General features: G+C 39.2%; 1 protein-coding gene across 8 annotated transcripts; it reads left to right on the plus strand.

Annotated features, from left to right (window-relative positions):
* The first annotated feature begins 2,077 nt into the window (after positions 1-2,077).
* On the plus strand, positions 2,078-8,865 carry LOC122057482 (E3 ubiquitin ligase PQT3-like). Of its 8 annotated transcripts, none has more exons than XM_042619597.1 (15): positions 2,078-2,209; positions 2,650-2,754; positions 2,852-2,936; positions 3,022-3,188; positions 3,326-3,405; positions 3,516-3,581; positions 3,683-3,775; positions 3,880-4,028; positions 4,856-4,996; positions 5,079-5,315; positions 5,617-5,652; positions 5,772-6,012; positions 6,201-6,329; positions 6,518-6,590; positions 8,190-8,865. In XM_042619597.1, the coding sequence occupies exons 6-15, from the start codon at positions 3,568-3,570 to the stop codon at positions 8,271-8,273; spliced, it is 1,197 nt and encodes a 398-aa protein (XP_042475531.1). In that variant the 5' UTR covers positions 2,078-2,209; positions 2,650-2,754; positions 2,852-2,936; positions 3,022-3,188; positions 3,326-3,405; positions 3,516-3,567; the 3' UTR covers positions 8,274-8,865. The 8 variants fall into 8 exon arrangements, 7 of the variants coding, with proteins under 7 accessions (XP_042475531.1, XP_042475528.1, XP_042475529.1 ...); XM_042619594.1 differs by having other exon boundaries at positions 2,080-2,555; XM_042619595.1 differs by having other exon boundaries at positions 2,080-2,396.
* The last annotated feature ends 15,581 nt before the right edge of the window (positions 8,866-24,446 follow it).

Below are 24,446 nucleotides of genomic sequence, written 5' to 3' on the forward strand. Positions count from 1 at the left end.
TATGTTGGACGGAAAAGGAACCCAAGAAGGAGAAACAGTTAAGTCCTCCGCCGTTGACAATGTGGCTTTGCCGCCTAACGACACTAATGGTGGGCCGACGAAAGCAAGCATAGCAGCGGTAAAGAGGCCATAGAAAGTACATGGCACGCCGAGCCTCGCTGCAATTGAGGGTAGCCAGTGAGAGGCATAGTCGTAGATGATCCAATCTAGGGTTGATCCTTCAAGGATAGCAGCAATAGGGGCTTCAAGCCCATCAAAAGCTATATTTAGATATTGGGATTTATTGGCGGGGATGTCCATAGAAGATTCTGCGTTCTCAAGTAGGCCATGGACGTGTGGCAGAGGAAGCTCGAGCAGGGTTATTAAAGGGGAGAGATTGGTGGAGAAATTGGATAGTCTTCTTATGTTTCTAGAGGGGGAGATGAAGGAGATTCAGTGGCCTTTGCAAGCTAAACACTTTGAAGGCTTTAGAAAAGGGATGAGGTGACCCATGGCTAGACATGGAACTGATGGAATTTATAGCATCATAATTCCTAATCATATTAAAGGATCTTGTCGATACACTATGAACCGTTTCAGTACAAGAGGGGGAAATGATATACCATTCACTGTCAATGGCGTATTGTTTCCAGCTGAACTTGATGCAGCCATTGATGTCATCCTTGCATGAATGAGCAACCTTATTCTTCTGCATGAATGAGCAACATTCTTCTTCTTCTTCAATGGAGGTAGGTTTCTCCCCTTATTATTTTTTCAATGTACTTCTCTAATAGGTGATATTAGTACACAACCGAACATGGGGGGACCTAATATCCTTTAATAACATAATGCATATCTCCCATTAAGGTAGGCCAATCAATTAGAGAACAATCTTCCTTATTTACAACCAAATTAATATGATGGGTATACTTAATAGAATCTAAGCTAATTGGCAATCAAATCAAATATTGGGTTTCCATAATAGAACCCAGTCAATGGTCAATTGGGACATATAAGAAAATAAATCTTACAATCTCCCACTTGAACCATTTGACCAGCTCACAACAATCCAAGTTTTATTTATGAAAAATAAGTTAAAAGATTTGTTTGTTAAAACGACAATTCTTAGATTCCAACAATTTTATAAAACAACTCAATGTCGCCACTTTAACAAAACACCCCATCTTTGGTTGCATTCAATAATACCTTGAATGAATGAAACTATTGATAAGAATTATAGCAGTTATGCATCATTTATCAGTTGACACACTCCCTTCCATAATCACAATATCAACAATCCCACCCAAATTGGTTCTTAAGTAGGGAAACAAATAATAAATGGTCCAAACAACAATATCTCGTTTATATCAAAGAAATATGTACACACAATGATAAAATAAGAAACATTCAGAAACCACATATAATGTGATCACTATAAATGAGTGTCATGTATAAATACAAATGATCAAATATATTAATTCTTAATCAGACTCATGTTTGCAATAAGATCCGCGTAAAACTTTGACGCGCTTATGCCTTAGTCATAATCATCATATTGGTCATGATAAGTACAATATACACTCTTGTTTCTAAATGATATTTATAAAACTGTATTAAACTCCAAAAGGTTTCGCTTTACAAAAATGCTTATCATTATTGGAGTAATTCACAGCTACAATATTGTCTCAGTATATTCTCAATGACTCCAAATGGCGTTAACAACCCGAAGTCCTAAGACAATGACAATATTACTATAAATGTGGCATCAAAGCATGTCATGAACTCTGCTTTCAAAATAAAAACAGATAGTCAATAATGCTTCCTAAACTTCAAAGAAACTGCCTCACTATTAAGTAGAAATTCATGTTTAGATATAGACTTTTTACAGTGAGACATCATATATAATCAGACTCCGATCACTTTCAAATAATTAGATTCTTTATAAGTAAGCATGCAATTTTTAATTCCTTGAAGACATCTTATTATCTTCGATCATATAGTTGTCTAATATGCCAAACTAATATCATGACAGTACCAAAAATATTAATTGTAATAATTGTTACCCAACTTTACGATTTAGTGGTTCACATCTTGAAACAGAGCTGTTACTTACTCTGTTTTATTTCTCAGAGTATCTTGATGAAAGCATGTTGATACCGAAACATACCTCTGTTATAGTTCGTCGGGTTCTTGGAAACCTTACATTGCCGATTGTAGTTGAAAAAGACAAGTACGACCTCCTTCTTCAGTCTTATGTTTTTGTATTGGTGAACTAATTCTTAAGTAAGGGTTGCTTTTATATTGTTCAAGAATGGCTTCATTTATGTCACGGTTTCAAAATTCGATGAATCGGATAGGGATTCAGCTGATTTGCCTTGAAACTCAGCTAATATTCATACCAAAATTCCATTGAATCGGTGGGTTTTCTGATCAAATTGCCAATTCTAGGGTTCTTAGGACGGATTCTGGACAATTCCAATCTGATTTGAATCAGAATCGGCAGGGACCGATTCAGTCACCGAGCCTTAACAACAGCCTGGACACATCTCTCTCTTCGACTCTTCCTCTCTCTGCGTGTATTTGTTTAGTTCTACTTTTGCCTCTAGGAGAAAGATAGTTGGTCATCTGTCCTAACAGAGTGAGATGGTTTCTATGTATTTCGCATTGCAGGAAAAAATTTATAGAGGATAAGGTGGAGGCTACACAGGCCAATAGTAGCTTTGACGCGGCACAGTCGGCCTTAACAACTACTTCGATACATCTATCTCTCTCCCCGTGTGTATTTGTTTATGTCTACTTTTGCCTCTACGAGAAATATGGTTGGTCATCTGTCCTAACAGAGTGTGATGGTTTCTTGTATTTCGCATTGCAGTGAAAAGTTTATATAGGATGAGGTGGAGGTTTTGCAGGCCAACAATAGCTGCTTAGATGAGGCACAGTCATCCGTTATGAAATTTGTAAGCATTTCTCGCTGTAGTTGGTCACCGCATGGTTTTGACTTCGAGTTTAGAGCTATATAATAATTGCGATTGGACATTACAGCCTGAGGAACTGGACTTGGATGATTTTGGTGATGATGTTTATGCCGATCCAAAAGTATCGCCAGTTTGGTCCAGCAACCCTGTGGTGGATGCTCCCTGTCCAAGTGAAACTGATGAGGATAGGAGGATCAAGGCATTAGTTAATACTCCAGCATTGAAGTGGCAGAGGTTAGATGTTCTCCCCAGTCCCCACTCATTTGTTCCATCGGATGATCATATGATAATCAACTTTCTCATAACATATCGTAAACTGTCTTCTATTTTTCCTGATGACCAATATTTGAAATTCTAAATTGGATTTGTAGGCCAAGTCAAAAGGGTCTCTGCTGTGGTAGAGATTATGGAAGGGGCACAGGAAGAAGAATGATGGGTGCCCTGGGTTATGGTAACTCTCCCATCTCACATCTATTTCTGTATAGTCTACAGTTCTGTCAGTTTTTTGTGTACATGCTATCCAATCTATGAAGTTTGAGTTTTATGACCTGTTTACTGTAGGCCGGGCTGGGCTGGATGCGATGACACCTCTGCAGGGCTGTGTATGTCATAGATGCAATATTTCTGGTATGTGGATATATTTTTATTGTTCACCTTTTCGCGTCCATCGAAATTTATGGGTTATTTGTGCCATAAAGTTTATTCATTATTTTCCCTTTACCATGCAGGACATTTTATACAACATTGCCTACAAATGATGATCCCAACTATGACTTTAAAAGAGTGAAATCCACAGTTCGTCCGGTTGCTGTTTTGAATGAGTAAGCTAATATGTTATTACCTGATGAATCTTGTTCCTGAGGTTTTCTTGGCTGTTTATAACTTTACTCAATAGGCATGGAGATTGACTAGTCTTGTAAAACAGGGCGGCTTTTGAGAAGGAATTTGAAAGGTTGCCTTCCACCAAATCTTTCACCAATTTTCCACCAGAACTCCACTGTCCTATGTGCAAGGAAGTAATGAAAGCTGCTATGCTCACACGCAAGTGCTGTTTTATGAGTTTCTGTGACAGGTGTAAGTGTTTTGATATATGTCATTAGCTGCTTTGTGATTCTCTTTCTATTGTACTGTCAACAGGCTCATGATTGACTGACTACAAGTGGTATATTAATACCTTAATTTCTTAAGCTATCAACAGGCTCTCTATATTAATTGGATTTATTTATTTTATCCTACTAAATGAAGGACCTCGAGTTTTCTGATCACATTAATTGATTGCCGTTTAGTAATATAAGTTTCAAATATGTTTGATGGTTGTTTTCTTTTGACATGGAAACATGTTTGCGTATGGGGCTTTTATCTGATCTGGGGTTTGGCTTTTTTTTTTTTTTTTTTTTTTAATATCCGTATTTAATGACTCCTTCAATAGACTTCTATATGGTGCCTTTATCATCTTTGATGAAAATTAGATTAATAAATTTTTGACAAAAAAAATATGAGTTTAAGCCTCAACTTGTTTCAATTCCCCACCAATTGGTTCTGACCATTGAAAGTGCACGAAGGGCTTTGTTGTCATCTATTGGTCATTTTCTTTCTTACATTGATAATTCATTTCCTTTTGTTTTTCTCTTCCTTCCCTAGGTCACTTCCTTTCTCCCCAACCAAAGCCACAGCTAAAATAAGTTATAAAAAAAAATGGAAATTTTTTAAGAATAACATCTGGGCTAATGTCATTGCAAACTAATGCCCACTTATTAATCATACCAATAGTTAATTATCTGTGATGATGCTGTTATTTGTTTCTTTCATTTATTTATTCTTCTTTCATTGTTACCCTCTCTACCATTGACATTTGCTAATATAGTTGAATGCTGCAAACTTTGATATGGAATCTCAAACAGGTATCAGGAACCACATTATTTCAAACTCAATGTGCTTTTGTGGGGCCACAAATGTGCTTGAAGATGATCTCTTGCCTAATGTGACCCTCAGGGAAACCATCACTAGTATCTTGGAAAATTCTGGTAGCATGAAAATCCAAGGTTTATGTTGTATTGATGTGCAATCCGTTTGGTTATATTGTCTTAAAGAAAATGGTAATATGAGCTTTCTTGCTTTATTCAGGTACAGACTCTGCCTGTCATGAGCAGTCCAAACTTTTATCTTCCACTATTTCTTTTGCATCAAGTGGAGATAAGATCTCATCACCAAACAAGGATCGAACTTTATATATAAAGGAGATAACAAATGAAGAAAAGGATATCACCGATGCCCCACAATCTTCTTTGGAGGATGGGACTGGTGCACCAGTGACTCTGAACAAGAACGACGCGCTGGAGGAGCTGGCTTCCAATGTTCCAGGTGAGTCAATCCATCCTGCTAACTTCTTGTGTGTTGCATTACATTTTGTAACTTAGGGCCTGGCCAGTTGGGCTCTAGAGTGTTGGGAGTCTTTTGGAGCCATGAAAGAAATTTTTGGTAGTATGTAACATAGTTGTCATGGCTTGGTCGCTTGTTGGTGTCACCTTTTGTCGAGGCCCTCTCCAACACCTTGGGTTGCCTTGACACCATGACAGCTATAGTATGTAAGAGGAATTTATGAGGAAAGGAGAAAAAGAAAAGATCATGTACTTACTAGCTTCTTTTTTACCCATGATTTCAGGAAAAGAGAAAAAGAAAAGCTGCTTGCCAGTAAATGGTTAGTTTATTGCCCTGTTCAATGTGTTTTACCAGATTCAACCATGGTGTGTGTGTGTGTGTGTGTTTCTAATATATCATGTATCCTAATATTATCTTATAATGTTTTATGTGTTGTAGATGGGGACAATCAGGGGAGTATCCCTCCGGATCTTGTATCTGGAGACTGTATGTTGCCTCTTTGCTCTTCAGCTTATAATCCACATGGGGTGAACATACCACTTGGAATGGATGGTTATATGGCTTGTTATTTTGGTGTTACTTCCCACTGGGGTTATGCTGCTTCCTACTTTAACGTTCCTGTTGGACCTATGTCTCAATTCTCTTTTGTTGGACATTGGGATTTGTTGTCACATCAAAGGTATGTGTTGAAGCGCATCTTGTTGTTTATGGAACTGCATAATTAGGGTGACTAACTTTTAATTGCAGTACTCAATTGTTTTTGGCTAGACAATTTTTTACATTTGTCTGCAAAGATGGTACTCTGTTTCGATAAAAGTCATCAGTAAGACTGCATTCCTATTGGAAGGAGAACTCCTGATTCTGCAGGAATCTATCAGAAAGAGTTTGGATGTCAAACCCTTCAAACCCAATATCTCGAGTCATGAGAAAAGATGAGTCTGAGGCCAAGATTTCTGAGCCGAGGAGGAAGCATAAGATAAAGCAACATGGAGAAAGGTAATATTAAATGCTTCATGTGTACTTTCTCCTTATCAATGGGTCATGTTTTTCATTCCACTTTAATGCGGTATGTACAAAATATGCAACGTTTTTTATTGCCTGCTTTGTTCGATGTTGGAATAATGAAAATTCGACAAAGATATAACTCATTATTGATTTTTTTCCCCACTTGTTCCTTGTTGCAGAAGATGTTCTGGCAGACAACGCTATGATCAAGTGAATAACAGTGTTGATGTTTCTTCGGTGAGATCCAAACCTGTATGTCCTTTTCATTGTTTTTTTTTTCTTTGGCTTTGGGATTCTGTTATCTTTAATAATTTTGGAAGTGTAGCACTATCATCACTGAAAAGAACATTTTTTCCCATTAGTGATTTTCTAATTTGGACTTTACCAAATAAATTATGATTGTGAATTCACATCTACCCTGTTTCAACCCTTGTGGAGAACTTATGGTCATCAATCAAAATGGCTAGTTATTGCATCAGTTTTCCTTTATTGTTTTGGATTGAATTGTTTATTGTTTAGTGTTCACTTCTATTTCTGTGGTTCTTGCTTTATCAAAGTGTTTGACTTGGTCTGACATTCTGCATCTTAACTGCTGATCTCATGATATTATTCTCTGGGTCAGTAACAATAACACGTTATTCTGATGCTTATCCATAACCCTAACTTTAAGGACATAGGACATACATTGGCTAGTAAAGATAAATTTTTACGTTCTTGCAACCTGAGATATTCTTTTTTGGGCTTTTGATCCGAAATTCAAAATGACCAGCTAATCTTAAGGACTTGATTTATGCTTTCGCTTTTCTTGCTATGAACAAAAAATTGCCTTATTCTACTGTTCAGATGGTTTACTGATGTGATCCTGGGTTCAATAACCTTGATTAGGGGCCGCTATGGGCCCACCCAATCAATAAGAAACCAAAAAAAAAGAACCACAGGAAATTTTTTTTTGGGAGAGGATTAGGCATGCTGCCGGGGTACGGTAAGCTAGCGAACAGCACCATAGTTGTTATGGCGTCGCCAAGGCAGCGATTTGGTGGAAAAAAAAGTTCATGGCAGTACTACGATTTACGTGACACAAATGGCGGTCGCCATTAGTTGATAGGCGTTGCCATGGCACCACCATGGACGCCAAGTCACACCTGATTCACTAGGCGGTCGATTTTTTGTAAAATGCAGGGTGATTTTGATAGGACTATGTTGATTTTTGATGATTTGATGTTGCTTAATGTTGGTTTTATATGTTATAGGGTATATATTGTAGGCTTGTAACATGCTAAATAACTTTAGAGAATAAGGGACATAAAAAAGTAGCATACTAAATAACTTAAGAAAATAGGAAAAATAAAAATGGCACATGGGCAATTTGACTACCATGGCAACGCCATAATAGGCGATTCATCGTCAAATTGATTAACGTCCCCTCCACCGCCTTGGATCGATTTGACGCTGTGACAACTATGAACAGCACTAATGGAGGCACATGATGGAGTATCATTCAAGAAGGATATAAGGGTCATTTCAAAAAGAAAAGAGAGAGATAGACACAGTGGGTGCTAGCATACGGTATGCCAGCAGCATACCCAACTTTTCCCTTTTTTAAATATGGTGAACAGTGGAGTTCTTTTCAAAGAAGTAATGAAGTCAAATTTAATTGGACACAAGTTTTAGTAAGGGGGTAATCTGGAAGTTTATGAGGGAGCCAGGGAGGGACATTCAACAAATGAACTCAAGACACAGTAGTTATAGTTGTATTACCTTTAGAGATACTGATCTTCTTGCTTTTATTGTTTTTATTGAAAGATCAATCTTTTTTTGTTGCTTATTGTTCGAGTTGTTTCACTGTCTCAGTTAGTGGTTGCAGAACATGAACATCACAATGACCAGTTCCACCAAGCTGAAAGGCAAGTATGGAGAGATCAGTGCACAAGTTAGAGGCAGTCCAGCTCCATGAACGGCCCTACCAATATCAAAATCAAGATCATCATCATGACAAGGCTGCAGACAGTAAACGGAAGGGTAGTGAGCTCTCGAGTGCAACCTTCACTGGTCAAGATATCAGCAAGAAGAGGGAGTTGCCTCCCAGAGAGGCTGGTAATCCCAACAAGAAGTAACTGCTATCGTGTTCGATGGAAACATCTGTATCTAGTGGCCAGAGAGAATACAGAAGCACCTTTGATCACGATTGGAGCGATGATGATGATGATGATCAAAATTTCAAAAGGAAGCCCTCCTGGTATCAATCATTACTGACATTTCAAGAGCGAGCAATCCCAATATGAACCAATAGTCCCACTATGATGCCTACTCGAGAACCGGAATTTTAACAGGAAGACCTGATGGGCATATATAAGTGGATTGGGTTTGGGGTGGGGGTCTTATTCTTTATTGTGTGTAATTTTTTTTAGAATAGATGGTTTTCATTACATCCTTGTAAACTGTATATAAGATACAGTTGTTTCTTTAAACTTTCTTGTATGGATATTTGTTACTTTTTATGGCAATGAAAGATGCATTAGGATTCGTACAGGCACTGTTATGTGAACTTTTTCTGTTATTTTCTCTCTTCTATAGTTACTGAATTAGTAAAGCCTTCAAATTTCAGTTCCATGAACGAAAAATGACCAGGTGAGGTTATAAGCTTATATCTCGATTTTGTCCTATATTCTTCTTGCCTTGTAAAAACCCAAACCTTTAGTTTAGGGCTGCATTGGTATGCATTCTTAGAATGTGTTTTTGGTCCATTTCTGAGATGGTAAAAAGCTTTTAATCCTATATTCTTCTTTCCTCTTTTAAGAATCTAAGCCTTAAGTTTAGGGTTGCATTTGATATGTATTCTTGGAATGCATTCTAGGTCTATTTTGTATTCTGAGATCATAAAAACTCTTCACCATATCAGAATGCAAAATTGACCTGCAATGTATACAAAATGCAGCTTAAGTATTCAACATTGACTAATTTTTGTCTCAGGCTTTCCAGCGATGTAGTGCTTTTGCTTAAGCAATTAGCTTGCCTAGTTATGCATAGGAAAACCGACTCTTTAGCTACTAACTCTGTAGATGATGTAATTAGCTTCCTTATTCAATGAATTTCCATTTTCCTTGATCATAAAAAATAATTAATAATAAATAAATATTCTACATTGATAATGGTAATATATTCATGTTGGAAGTGTTTTTTGTGGGGATTGGGGTTTCTACGCGTGCGTGAGAGCCAATGGGAGTGCACGAGGAAGCATCCCCAAAAACATCATTTTCCCTTTAATGTGGGTGGGCTGGTCATTTTGCCCCTCATGTGTCCGGGTGAATGGGCCGCACTCTCCCACAGAAAACACTTTTCCATTCATGTTTTATGGTACATATATATTTTGGGTAAAAATATTGTGATAGTCAATGTGCCGTTTGAATTGAAGCAGGTGTATCGATGACCTAGCAGTTTAGTTGACCACAAAATTAGGCCCAGCCACCAATTTTTTTTTTTTTTTTTTTGATTGAATAGCCACCAATCACATGAAAGATACTTGGGTTGCACAAAGAGGTCATCCTTGGTAGAGAAAATATTAGAATTAAAATTGCACCTAAAATTGTGGAAAATTACAAAGATTTTGAAAGTTTTAATGACATCTTTAATTATAGGGAGAGGGTTCTCCGATGCCCATTTTTTGATGTGGAACTTATGAGGAGTTCCCTTTCAAATCTTCCAATTTTTTTTTTTTTGGGGTGGGAAACTATTTAGACAGTTTACTATTCTGGATGAATAATGAAATGTGAGAGGCTGTGCAAAGTGATTTGCATATTGGTGTTATGGAAATCTTTCCCCTTTGATAGGAGCTTTTTGAAACATGTTTTATTAAAAGCTCATAATAAGCTGAAATCTGAGATATGAACAAGAGAGTTAACGGTGTACTTGTCCATAGATTTTGGTATCATCTCAACCTTTATTTTTTCGGTTTTGGATTAGGGTTTTATGAAACCAGTAAAAATCAAAACAAAATTGGACTGATCGGGAAAAAAACAAGAGTGGACATGAGTCACCGAACCCGATAAGAAAACAGTCTGTACTAATAGTAACCTCAAAGGAAACTGAAAAGCCAATAAATAAGGATTTCTGAGTTGATTTCTTACGGTATACATGTAAACCCTAAACCAGACCGGCCGAAGCCCCAACCCAATAGTAGCCCGATTACAAATCAATAATAAAAAACCAATAAGAAACTAGATCAAACCGGGTTCAAATTGAAATCAACTGAAATGTAAAACTTCCTTCACGACTTTATTTCTGATTAGCCTAAAAATAAACGGAAATCAATTTAGCAATTGACACCCTTAGATCTCTTTGTTTTGATTTCTATTTGTATTTATTTGACTTATTTCTATTTTTACAAGTGATTGGTATAATTTATAGCATTTATTTCTATTTATAATAAATTAGAATAAATCACAAATCATCTCAAGCTATTTGTGATTTGTGGCAACAAATCATTTATGTTGATTTTTGCTACTTTAAATAAGCATGTATGCTAAACTATTCAAAATCAATGGTAAATAGGTAACTTCAGTATGTTTTATATTTTTCTAATAAAAAACCCCATATCTATCATCTCTTTCGCTCGAAGTTCCAAGTTGAATGTGAAAACTAAAACCTATTTTCTCATTATATAATCTATTTTATAAATAATAACCAAACGAATACTATTTGTGGTCCATAATTTATTGTCACAAATAATTTCTCAAAAATAGTTAATAAATACAAATGGAAATCATACCAAAGAGAGCCTTACATGTGACATATAAATTGAAATTGGAACACCCATGCATGAATCATAATCTAAGTTGAATTTAAAAGAGACGTACATGATACGAAATTTAATTATCTAATGAAGGTTATAAATTTGACAAATTAAATGTTGTTTTCTGTAGCTGAAAATTAAAAAGTAGTTATACAAGATTTGCCTCATAATTCTTTAGGTAAGCTATGCTTTTAATAATAATAAAAAAAAAAAAAAAAAAAAAAAAAAAAACCTCTGTGATATCAAAAATCCGGAATAGACTGAACTAGTATATTCTTTATTGTAGAATATTTTCGTTTATCCTCAAAACTATAGATGAAATTGTGTTTGATAATTCTAGGTTAATTTTATGCTCCCATAAAATGAACTAGATGACAACCCGAACCCGCCCTGAGCTCGAACAAGGCTTGGGCTAAGTTTTTTGACCCTGAGGGCAGGTTAGGGTTGAAAAAACCCAACCCTCGGTCAGGGTCAGGTAGGGCCCGGGTTGAGATCTAGGCCCGGCCCAACCCAGCCCAACCCAGCCCTGACTTTTAACCCTGAGTCCCTGAGTATATAATATGTGTAGTATATATATATATATATATCGTTAATTGTACATATTATTATAATATATATACATTGTAACATAGGTTATAATATAATATATTATAATGTTCCATGCACACACCGCTCGCATATTTACTTTAGAAAACCCAATACATAACATGTTATAAAGTATAAACTCATCACCCACTTTTGATTTTAAAAAATCCGTTGGAATGATGTCTCGGCATTAGATGTATGTTAAAAAAAAAAAAAAATGGATAGATGTAAGAACCCGACCCAACCCGGCCTGGCCCACTTTGAGGGCAGGTTAGGTTGAATTTTTCCAGGCCTTGGCAGGGTTGGGCTGAGCTCGTGCCCAATTAAGAGGATGCAGGGTTGGGCTTGGGTTTTAAGAAACCCAGCCCAACCTGACCCTGTTTCACCCTTAATACTGATAGAAGAGTAAAAGATTTTTTGGGTAACAAGAGATTAAGAGAAGAAAAAAAAAAGATGATTTGCACAATCTGGAACAACTTTAAGAAAACACAAGGGACCCTGATGCTCTCATGTCTCATTTCTCTTGTGGCATTGTCCCTTTTTGGAAAAATTCTACCTGAACATTGCCCTTGTCCTCTTTGGTAGCAGACACATAGATTTCACTCTGAGATCATCTCTCTTTGCACTCACTGATTTTCATTAAAGAAAAAATAGACAGACATCAAGATGAAAGAAGAAAAATGATTAGGTTGGATGTACAAATAAACAAATTCCACTATCAAAAAGCATGAGTTTTTCAAAATTTTATCTTATTTTTCAATTATAATAAAAAAAATTAATTTTATGGGCCTAAGGTAAATGTACAGTTACCGAATGAGTTCATATAATTGGTTTCCTCCAATGTCTTAGTTTTGATACTTGAAGTTCTATCATCATGATTATTTTCTCTTTATCATAACAACAAACATGTTTGTTGCCTGAGATAGGAAAGTAGAATAATGATATCAAATGGCCACTTTAAGGCAATGAGTATTTATAGACAAATATTATGCGACAATGTGTCATAATTTTGTGTATACATTGCTCACATCAAATGCATGAATTTTGGTAATGAATTTCTATGTTTTTTGTTATGTAAGAGGTTGAGAAGGGCCCTAAGCAACTGAGTATGGCCCAAAACCCCGCCTAAGTAAAAAGTCCTAGCACTCCCAAGTGAACTCAAGTGAGAAGAGGCTAAGGACATCAGGTGAAGTGGACTTCAGAGAAAGTCATCACTAGGCCCAGGACTGCCATGGCCCATATGAGACACAATCCGGCTAGTAGGGGTGTAAGTTTGGCCCTAAAAGCCGGAATTAGCCCTAGCCGGCCTTGAGCTTGAATAGTGTTTGGGCTAAGATTTTTGACCCTGAGGGCTGTTTAAGGTTGAAAAACATTATATAATAGGGTTAATTACTTCGACGCCCCCCGTACTGTGGCCATATTACTCAACACCCCAATAGGGAAAATCCTAAACAGTCATACTACCCTTCTCTCTCTTCTCCTTCTTCTTCCTCTTCCAACAAATTCTTTACCCTAAATTCCGATTGGTATTCTGGTGGAGCTCCTCCCTTATCACCACCGAACTCTCTTAGATGTCCTCGGGGTCCTCCTCGGTACCCATTACAATCAACATATCCCTAAACTTGAGAGTGGATCGAATCGGTTCAAAAGAACTCCTAAGTCAATATCTCTTCCTAACATGTGAATATTCACCTACAAACCTTGATGACATCACCTTTGGGAAAATGTCACATTTACTGTTAGGAAAGATGCAATCGAATTGAATGTACCATTTTAGTGAGTTCCACTCAATTCTATCATATATTTCTTTATGTTTAGGAATATATTTATTTAAATATGTCAATAGGACAACAAAAATCATACAAGAGTCTTTAAGCTAATAATGCACTAGTCCTCTTGTAAATTCACATTTAGGGTGTTCTAAACATGACTTGTAAGCACAAAATGCCATTAATTTTTTACATATTTTAGTCATAAATAACTTCTCAATATCATGGGAATGATAAATCAATGCAGAAATGTGTGCAAGCAGAAATACATTTTTTAAGCTGTTATTGAACAATACAACAATTCTAAAACAATTGTAAAACAAAAACTAGATCCCAGAACAATTTTGAAACAAAAATATGGGTCCCAAGAGTTCTAAAACAAACTTTGATTCTGTTTCCATTTGTCTTGCATTAAAACAATCTAGAATATTGAATTTTATCTTCCCACTAGTCGAACCTTGTAAAAATAGTTCAGAGTACATAATTCAATCCTTCTATTGGTTCAAACAGTCAACATTGACCCTTTAACCTAAAATCCAAAATGATAAGGACTCTGTTTAAAATGAAATAGCCCAAATTGACCTTCTTATTTTGTTATGCTCTGACACCACTTGTTAGAATTTTGGCTATGGATCTTCAATAGTCCTCAAACATGTTTGAGTTCTTTCACTTTAGTGGTAAAGTGTCACTCTCATCAGGAAGCAGAAGAAAGTCATAGAAAAGAAGCCATTGCAAATGAGTCTGAACCTCCTTTGAAAAGACTGCGTAGGCATCATGTAAGACATCAACTCAGAGTGCAACTTCAGCCTTGTTTTGGGTGAAGGTTCACCTAAAAGACCAAAAATGGAGGTGGCTAATGGATCTGAAACTTGTTACAGACAGGAAAGAATAGAAATCAAAGTAGAGTCTAAGCCTGTTTAACCTATGACACATCTAAAGAACATAGCAAGGAATTTGCTTCATTTCTGTCATGTATCCTTATGTTACACCTGTGCCCTGAGCCGGTCTAATTTGAACTGTTGTGATGGGACTCGGACCGGAGATTGGAAGTACAGTCGGGTTTTAGGACAACAAGCAGTCACGACAATCTGTTGTCTTGACCAACCAAAATAAGCCTCTGGAAACAGCCTGGGCCTACCCCGCCACTCGCATTATAGACAGTCCCGGATGATCCCAAATCATCCTCCACACCTTCCTCATGATATGAGAAATTTACGGACCTAAGTAGATAGGTCCTCGTGCTCTGAAAATTGGATTAACCCGATCGGACCAGTTAGGGTTTAACCAAACGGTTGGTGCTGGCTATCGCCTAGTTGCCGGAAACTCTGCCGGAGGTAAGTACAATCTCTTCTACCACTCTCTCAATTGTATTTCAGCCCGGTCCATTGTGAGCTCAAACAGTCCGTGAGCTCCAGTAACAAGATTGGCCAAATGACCAACTAGGATTTTGATCATTCGATCTATGTATCTCCCAAATGGGTTGATGGAATCGAGATTTTATTAGCTTATAATGACAAATCCCAGTGATTGGGCCCAAGCCGGAAAGCCCCAAATCACACGGGCAGTTCTGTACTGCCACCGAAAATAAGCCACTGAAAACACTGGGCCTGCTTCTGGTGAACTATAGAGCCTCAGGAGCTCTCTGTCACCACCACTAGAAACAACTCTATGTCTGGGATAGTGACATTCACAAGCCCTGAGGTTAAAGTTGAGTTGATCGATCAGTGGCCGTACTTGAACCCAAGAACACACGAACATAAATCAGGTGAGGGATGGTTGCTTTTATTTTTGAGAATGTTTATTTATTTAGAATTGCTCACATGCATGGATTTTTATAAGTTTAATTATATTGTTTGCATGATGATGATGGTATGCTATCACATGTTATATTTTTATTTAATCAATATGAAATGGTGTGGATATGTATGGCAGGATCCTATATGGCCGAGGTGGTATTAGTATCGTGATCGTCATGTGTTTGTTGTATATATGAGATGGAATCCGGCGTGGCTAAGGTGGTATCGATGCCATGATTGCCGTATGCTTGTTGCATTCATGCATTAATTATGTGCATTAAAGTTAGTTCACCTGCGGTACGATGTGATTGTTGCCAAAGGCGAGAACTTATCAGGCATGACCGATGAATGGTACCGGTGCCATGACAATCAGGAGGGGATTATCAGGGGCGTAGTCGATGGCGGTTCCGAGACGAGGGACACAACCTAATGTACCGTAGTAGCTTTTACCAAACTTAGTTTGTATTGTTAGCTGGATAACAAAATAAATGAATTGCATCACGAGCATCCTAGACTTTATGTTTAATTTCTGTTATCATGCATTATAAATTATTACTGTGATTGTCTTGCTTGGATGTACTTAACCCCACCCCTCACTGAGCAAGTTACCCCTACTTACGTGTCTTACTCATACCATCGGTATTCCTGATGGTAAGTTGGGTCTATTGAAAGTGGGGTGTGACAGCTATGGTATCAGAGCGCAATACTCTGCCACTAGCCTAATTTTATGAAACTCAAACAACTTTAGCAAATGACAGAAAATAAAATTCAACTAAAGTCTAGAACATGAAATCTTAAAATAAAACATAAACTGCTGGAGGTGGCATCGGTATGATGAGATGGAAGACCATCCCCTGCATCTGTGCCTCTAGGGAGGCAGCCATCACGTCGTTGAGACCGTAAGGCCTCGCAACCCTTGTGCCCTGGGAAGTGGAAGCTACTTTGGAACCCATAGCCTGTGGGTTAGGTGGTGGGACACCACCCAGCTGATCCTCTATCTCCATAGGCTGCTCGTCCTCAGCAGGTGATACCTCATCCATGTCAAAGTCATCTTCCTTAGGGAGTCTTGATTGAAATCTAGGACCTTATCACCCAAACACCCCTCACCCTCTAAATTCACCACAAAGCGAAGGAAGATGTTTGTCAATATCCTCCCATAGCATAAGTTCCCAACTTTGCGATCCCCTCCCTTGGACCGAGTTACCATAGTCCACATCAGAAGGTAGGGAAGATGTATCTGCACCCTCATTTACACGTAGTAAGTCACATAGGCATGCAATAGGACACCTCATCGTAGTGCCCACAGATGGGGAGAACGTTCAGCTGGACTGCTCAGCAGACAATCTTTGGAGTGGCAAGGTAGTTTGTTGTGCACTCCTAACCACAAGCATTCTTGGTCAACATGTTGTTTACCTCTTGAAGAACATCTGGACTTTATAAATCATAAGCTGGAGTTCAAGGAGGACAGTAAACCAAATCTTCTGTGTTGTCAATCAACAGGAGGTTGGCCAGTTGCCTAATGTCAAAAGAAATCTCGACCCCCTTCACATAGGAGGTGATCCTCATCTCTTCAGTGCCTCTATTCGCGCACTGTAGGTTGGAGTAAAATAGCCTCACCAACTGTGGGTAGTACTTCTTGTTGGGTTTCAAGATGCGGTATCACCCAATCGCCTTAAAGCATTGACGGAGGCAGAACTGTCAGAAATCCCTCATCCTCACATATTTCCCTAGGTCCACATTGTGGTACTCGAAGATTTCCCAACGATCTTGCTTAGCCACAGAGCAGCATAGGAGTGGGTAGTATTGTGCTTCAGTGAGAATGGCTTGTTCCTCTTGTGTAACGACACGTTGAGTATGTACACGATGTCCATACATGCTTGCAATATGATTCCTAAGGATTCAAAAAGCAAAGCCTAGTTTAGGAGATTGAGACAAAGCTCACAGGGAAGAAAATCTCAAAACTAGGTCAAAGAAGGAAGAAAACGTACCTTAGATGCGTAGATGACATCGATCGTTTGCAAAATAGCAAGAGGGAAGTGGGGAATGAGTTGGAAAACTCTCCTTGGCCGTTTCCTCACCTTCTCCACGAGTTAGATTAGGGTTTTGTGAACTAAACCCCAAACCTGAGTCTATTTATAACGGTTTTAGGTCCATCGAAAACAACCCACCGGAAACACTGGACCTACTTCCGGTGAGAGAAAGAGTCCCCAACCGCTCTCTGTTTTGGTCACCAAAAATAAGACTAATATTTTTGGTGAACCAATTCATATTTCTGGTGAATTATTTTTGGAGATAATTTTTTTTTCCAAATCTTTAATATTATTTTATTGCCTTAATTATGTGCCCCTTCGTGATATGCATGCGATTGGATCTCAATACTTGTGGACCCCACTTATGCATGCTCTAACCCTAATTTTGCATTGTATGCGTGTGGGACCCACTGTGTATGTGTGTGTTCCAAACTACATGTAACCTTGTTTATGCATGTGAACTAATCGGATTCCTCCACAGGAGTCATGTCACGTCGAAACACTCGGTCCCGATCCTAGTCACGCCTGTCACCTCTTGCTTCCCCTACACGGAATCGGGGTAGACCCCGCAATGCAGCCCCGACTCTGCCAGTACTTATCGCTCATGATGTGGCATCCATCATGGATAACATGATGCGGGGAATTAAGGAAAGATAGAATTAGTTTATGGTCGGGATCAATAATAGGAACCAAGTGGCAATGAATGCCCGTAATGCACCTCCTGCACCTCCTACTCCACTGGAACCCATTTCGGTACTCACTAGATCAGCTACCCTTCAAACATCAGGTGGGGCACAGGTGCATGGGCATGTACAAGACTCGGCACTAGGATAAGCCCAAGCACACGTAGAGGGCTGGACTGACCTAACAAAGATGATGGAGAAATTTTAGCGGCTTAGGCCCCCATGTTTCTCCAAGGTGGGCCAAGATCCGTTGTATCCATCAAGATGGATTGGTGGTATGGAGAAGGTGTTTAGACTGATGGGTTGCACTGATGAACAGAAGATTTTGTGTGCAGGCTATCAGTTGTAAAATGAGGCAGATGATTGGTGGAGTGCCTTCCTGGTCTATGCTTGAGTATCAGCAACACTTTGAGGAGCTATTCCATTTTGCTCCTAAGCATCTCCGAGGGGATAGGGCTAAGGCCAAGAAATTCGAGGGTTGAGGCCAGGTATTGGGTCAACTATAGTTGGGTTGAAACTGCAGATGTATGCCGAGGTGGCCCAAATGGCCAAAACTTTAGGATCTTTTAAAGTAGGGATTCATTAGATCGAGCGTGTCTCTATGGGGAGCACTGGTGCTACCCCAATGACCTGACTCACACAAAAGGGTGTGAAATTTGAGTGGTCGATGCTTTGAAGAAGGACTATAATTGTACATCACTATCACCAGGAAGGCCAATGTGGTAGCTGATGCACTTAGTCGAAAATCTTAATAACTAACTCTTACATCACTGACCACTAATGAGAATCTCATAGAGAAGGCCAGGAAACTGGATTTGGAGCTACTAGTGGAAGGTGTCACCTTGTCACTATTAGCTCAGGGTAATGATGCAGAGCTACAGAAGTTGATAACAGAATGCAAGGAAGGAACCCAGAAGGGCCCGGATTTCTCTGTAATTGAAAGCGGGATTCTCAAGTTCAAAGGGAGGTTATGTGTGCCTAGTGATAGTGATTTGGTTGTGGACCGCTTGACCAAGACAGCTCACTTTATCCCAATCAAGGTCACATTTTCTATGGATAAGTTGGTCAGTTTGTATATTGACAATATTATCAGGTTATGGTCAGTTGGAGAGGACTATCCAGACATTGGAGGACCTACTTCGAGCATATGCCTTAGATATGAGTTACAGTTGGGATAAGCACATTTCCCTTATCGAGGTAGCTTATCGGATAGCTTTACAACCAGAGTTGGAGGGTACACATGATGTCTTTCATGTATCCATGTTGAAGAAGCACATTCACGACCCCACTCGCGTCTTAAATTACATACCTCGTAAGTTGGATGAGGATTTTACCTACGTGGAGTATCCAAAGAAGATTGTTAACCTGAAAGACCATGTTCTCTGCAACCGCACTGTTTCCTACGTCAAGGTGAAATGGATGAACCACCCCGAACAGGAAGTATCCTGGGAGTGGGAAGATGAGATGTGGAAGCAGTATCCTGATTTGTTTGATTTACCAGGTATATTCAATTTTTAGGACAAAATTCTTGTAAGGTGGGGGGAATGTTACACCTGTGCCCTGACTCGGTCTAATTTGAACTGTTGTGAGAGGTCTCGAATTAAAGATCGAAAGTACAGTCGGGTTTTGGCTCGCGACAACCTATTACTGAAGGGGAAGAGATGACCCCACCTATTTATGCATTGCGTGCCAGTCCAATTGGAGGGGATTAATACCTCCCGATCCCAGATGGTAAGTGACCCGACTCCACACACTTGAATCTTGGCACGTACCGACATTGCCGAAAGACTATGAGCACGATTGAGGGTAACTACCCATGCAAGACTAATTGAAGGACAACAAGCAGTCAAGACAATCTGTTATCTTGACCACCAAAAACAACCTGGGTCTGAATCCGATGATTGTTTTCGATGACCAAACAAGCTGCTATAAGGATTTCGATGACCGCAGGCCCTGTCACTCGCATCGTAGATAGTCCCGAATGATCCCAAATCAGCCTCCACGTCTTCCTTATGATATGAGCGTTTTACGGAACTAAGTAAATGGGTCCGCGTGCTCCGAAAATTAGATTAACCCAATCGGACCAGTTAGGGTTCAACCAAACGGACCTTAAGGCCCAACTTAACTCATAAGTTAGAAAGAGGAAATGATTCTCATTTCTCTCTTGTGTTCAACGTAGGAGAGGAAAGAAAGAGGAGAGGAAGGAAGAAGAAGAGGAAGAAGAGGGGAAGGCCTTACCTTGGTGCCGACTGCTACCTAGTTACCAAAATCTCTGCCGAAGGTAAGTACAATCTCTTCTACCACTCTCTCTTTATTTTGACCTAGGTTAAGCTAGGTTTGGATAAAACTTTAGTGTACAGACTATGTTGAGCTGGGGGAATGTGTATTTCACGTCCCCGATGCCATTGCCGAGCTCAAACTGAGTTCGGTGAGCTCTAACAACAAGATTGGCTAAATAACCAACTAGGATTTTGATCATTCAATCCATATACCTCCCAAAAGGCACGGTGGAATCGGGATTTTATTAGCTTAGAATGATGCTAGGAACATCCCCCATAAACTCCACAGAACAAATCTCGGCGATCGGGCCCAAGCCAGAAAGCCCCAAATCACATGGGTAGTTCTGTATTGCCACCGGAAACAAGCCACTGAAAACACTGGGCCTGCTTCCAGTGGGCTGTTTCCGGTGAACCATAGAGCCTTGGGAGCTCTCTGCCACCACTACCACCACCACCACCACCAGAAACAACACTGATATTTCTGGTGGGAAGTGTCTGTTTCCGGTGGGTGTTTCTGGTGACATTATTGTCACTGATGGATCTTGTCTGTACCCTTTGGGGGAGGCTCATGTGGGCCCCTCCTAGAGTTTCCAACACATATTGATGTATGGTTACCTCTGTGTCTAGGACAGTGATGTGCACGAGCCCTAAGGTCAAAGTTGAGTTGATCGATTGATGGCCGTACTTGAACCCAAACAAATATATGAACATAAATAAGGTGAGGGATGGTTGCTTTTATTTTTGAGAATGTTTATTTATTTAGAATTTTTCAAATGCGTAGATTTTTATATGTTTATTTATATTGTTCACATGATGATGATGGTACGCTATCACATGTTATATTTTTATTTAATCAATATGAAATATTGTGGATATGTATAGCAGGATCCGGTGTGGCCGAGGTGGTATCGGTATTGTGATCGCCTTATGTTTGTTGTATGTATGAGACAGAATCTGACATGGCTAAGGTGGTACCGGTGCCGTGATTACCGTATGCTTGTTGCATTCATGCATTGATTATGTGCATTAGAGTTAGTTGTAGTCATGGATTACACCTTGTGGATGTGTTACCGGTATCATGTGCTCTAGGACTACATTTGAAAATGGATATACTTTGTGGCCAACGATTGGTACCGGTGTTGCATAGTTCATACTCAACTGTTATATGTATGCTAGATTAGGAAAATGGTCGTGGGTACACTTTGTGGCTAATGTGTTACCGATATTGTGTATCCGAGACTCTATTTGGAGATGGATAACACTTTGTGGCCGATGTGTTACCGGTATCATGTAATCATACTAACTGTATCATTATGAAGGCATGTAGTATATATGTGGTTAGGTATCACTCCCCATGCTACGAACCTTGTTAACAGGGGTTAAGGTGCTGGATAACTCATTTGTGGTATGTTCGATATGCCTTTCCGGAATGCCACACTCACGGTATGATGTGATTATTGCCAGAGGCAAAAACTTGTCAGGTGTGGCCAATGATTGGTACCGATGCCATGACAGCCAGGAGGGGGTTATCAAGTGTTTGCTAGGTGACCTATAGAAGCATAAGGGGACCGACAGGCTTCTATTCACTTCTAGGGTTTATATACCTGCGTAGTTAATGGCGGTTCATAGATGAGGGATATAGCCTAATGTGTTGTAGTAGTATTTACCAGACTTACTTTGTATTGTTAGGTGGATAATAAAATAAATGAATTACATCACGAGCATCATGGACTATGTATTTAATTTCTATTATCATGCATCATAAATTATTACTGTGATTGTCTTGCTTAGATGTGCTTAAACCCCACCCCTCATTGAGCAAGTTGGAAAGCTCACCCCACGTATACACACCTTTTTAGATGATGATACAGGTATGGTCGTGCCTATGGCTAGTGATTCTCTTTTTTCTAGACCCAAGTACAGAGTGAGCGACTGGTGGATGCCGAAAGCGAAGGAGCATGGCCAGGAGCTTGTGTATTACATTTTGAACTTATTAGCTATAAGTCATGGATGATTGTAAACAGAATAACTCGGTTATAGATATTATTTTTCATTAGACATTTTCCCTATTTTATTAATGATTTCGCTATTATACTCTGATTCCGCTGCTTTTGGTTGATTTGTAATGTGAGATTGTGAAATGTTAAGGTACTGCAATCAGAGATCCTGGTAGGTTTATAAGATAGGTACATACGTGTCTTACTCACACCATCGGTATTCTTGATGGTAAGTTGAGTCTACTGGAAGTGGGGTGTGATACCTTAAGTTGCAATTCTTCATTATATTAAAATATATATATTTTTTCAAATCTCTTAGAAAGCACGAGCCATCCCTCATCAAATTACCCAGATGTTTAATGCCATTTTACATTATATGTCAAGTACACATGCCATGTTATGTCTTAGGCCAAACATCATATAATGTTTTTACCATTGCAACATTTTGATCCGTGAAGATGGTTATAGGCTTTTTTCCCTATATGCTTCTATGAATGCCTCAAATAACAACTTGAAAGATTCAACCGTCGCATTATATAAAAGTGTAGTTCTAAATATAGTAGCTCCTATGTGATTATTAAACCCAACAAATATCTCTAATGGCTTATACTCTATGTTTGTATAAAATGCAGTGTCAAAACCCTCAACTTGAAGATGGTCTTCGACAAATCTTCAGCTTGTCTCGAAGAAAGATGAACCAGCTAGTTGATAGCGGTTTTGTGAAGATATTTGCCACTTGATCCCGAGTGGAGATAAATTTCACCTTCAGTTGACCCTATGAGACAAGTTGGGGAACAAAGTGGAAATCGATCTCGATGTGTCTCATACGAGCATGAAAGAGAGGGTTGACAGTGAGATATGTTGCACCAAGGTTGTCGCACCATAAAATGGGAGAATGGTTTATGGGCATGCCAAGTTCTTGGAGTAATGAGGACAACTAGATGAGCTCAACGGTTGCATTAGCAATTGTGCAATATTCAGATTCTGTTGAAGATCATGCTACCGTGGATTGCTTTCGAGCGGACCAAGAAATCAAATTGTCACCTAAGAAGATGGCATAACCCCCAGTTGATTTTCTGTTATTGGGGCTATAGAACCCTTCTCTTTAAACCTAATTTATTGACCGATTGGTTCGGTTTGGTCGCAGGGTCCAAAATGGAAAGGGGTGATGCTGGCGCCCTATGGTACATGATGGCAAGGGTGACTTTAAATGCAGAGTGGCCAGATAAGATTGAGCTAGTACCCAAAGTGATTTGCACGCCTAAGCCGTGCCCTTGCACATATCACAAGGCCATGTACGAATATAAAAGGTACATTATCATATTTGAATGATAAGAACCTAGTCCATAACATGAGGTGAGGGTGAGGTACGCGTAGGATTACACTTTCCCCAAGAATTCAACAAGGTTAGCTTTGTTTTGGCTAACTGGTGGATGTCATTGGTAGGTGCGAGACCCAGCAGTGTGACCCACCTGTTGGGGTAATCTGGGCCCCAATAAGCTCAGCTTGGGTGAGCACGTGTATTTTGGACTTCTCGTCGAAATGACTTTTGTGTGTCCGATGATCTCGGGTATTTTGGCCGGTATCACGATTTAATGTGTGTTGGTCCGTAAATGGGCAAAACCAAACAGACCTTAAAAGATATTTATTGGCCATGGTATAAATAACACTTATACCTTTCTCTCTTTCTCATTTATGATTTTCAGCAAAGGTTGGTGAGGGGAGTAAAGAGGAGGGAGAAAAGGGGAAGCAGAAGAAGAAGAAGAAGAAGAAGAAGAAGAGTAGGAAGAAGGCTATCCCCTTGATTTTCAAAGCTACGACCTACCTTTTCGTCGCCGAAATAGTGTTTGGTGTCTTGGGATCTACGTTTTGAGGTAAGTAACGCCCTAACCCAATGCATTGTGATGAAACCCTCATGTGTATGGTCAAATCAAAGTAACAATGGAACCCTTGTATGATTTCCTTGAAGGATCTTGGAAGGGAAACAAAGATTCAGGAGTTATTGAAGTGACATTTTGAGTTTTAGAAAAAGGATCTCAAGTTTGGGGTTTTCTTGAGCCAAGGTATGATTTCATCCCCAAAATCTTGATGATGACTTAGATCCATGGAATAATCAAGTATATGAGGCTTAGAATGTGTGGGAAATGAGGTGACAACAACCCTCCTTAGATCCCAAGAGG

Source organism: Macadamia integrifolia, chromosome 12 (genome assembly GCF_013358625.1).
Source record: "Macadamia integrifolia cultivar HAES 741 chromosome 12, SCU_Mint_v3, whole genome shotgun sequence".
Classification (NCBI taxonomy): Eukaryota; Viridiplantae; Streptophyta; class Magnoliopsida; order Proteales; family Proteaceae; genus Macadamia; species Macadamia integrifolia.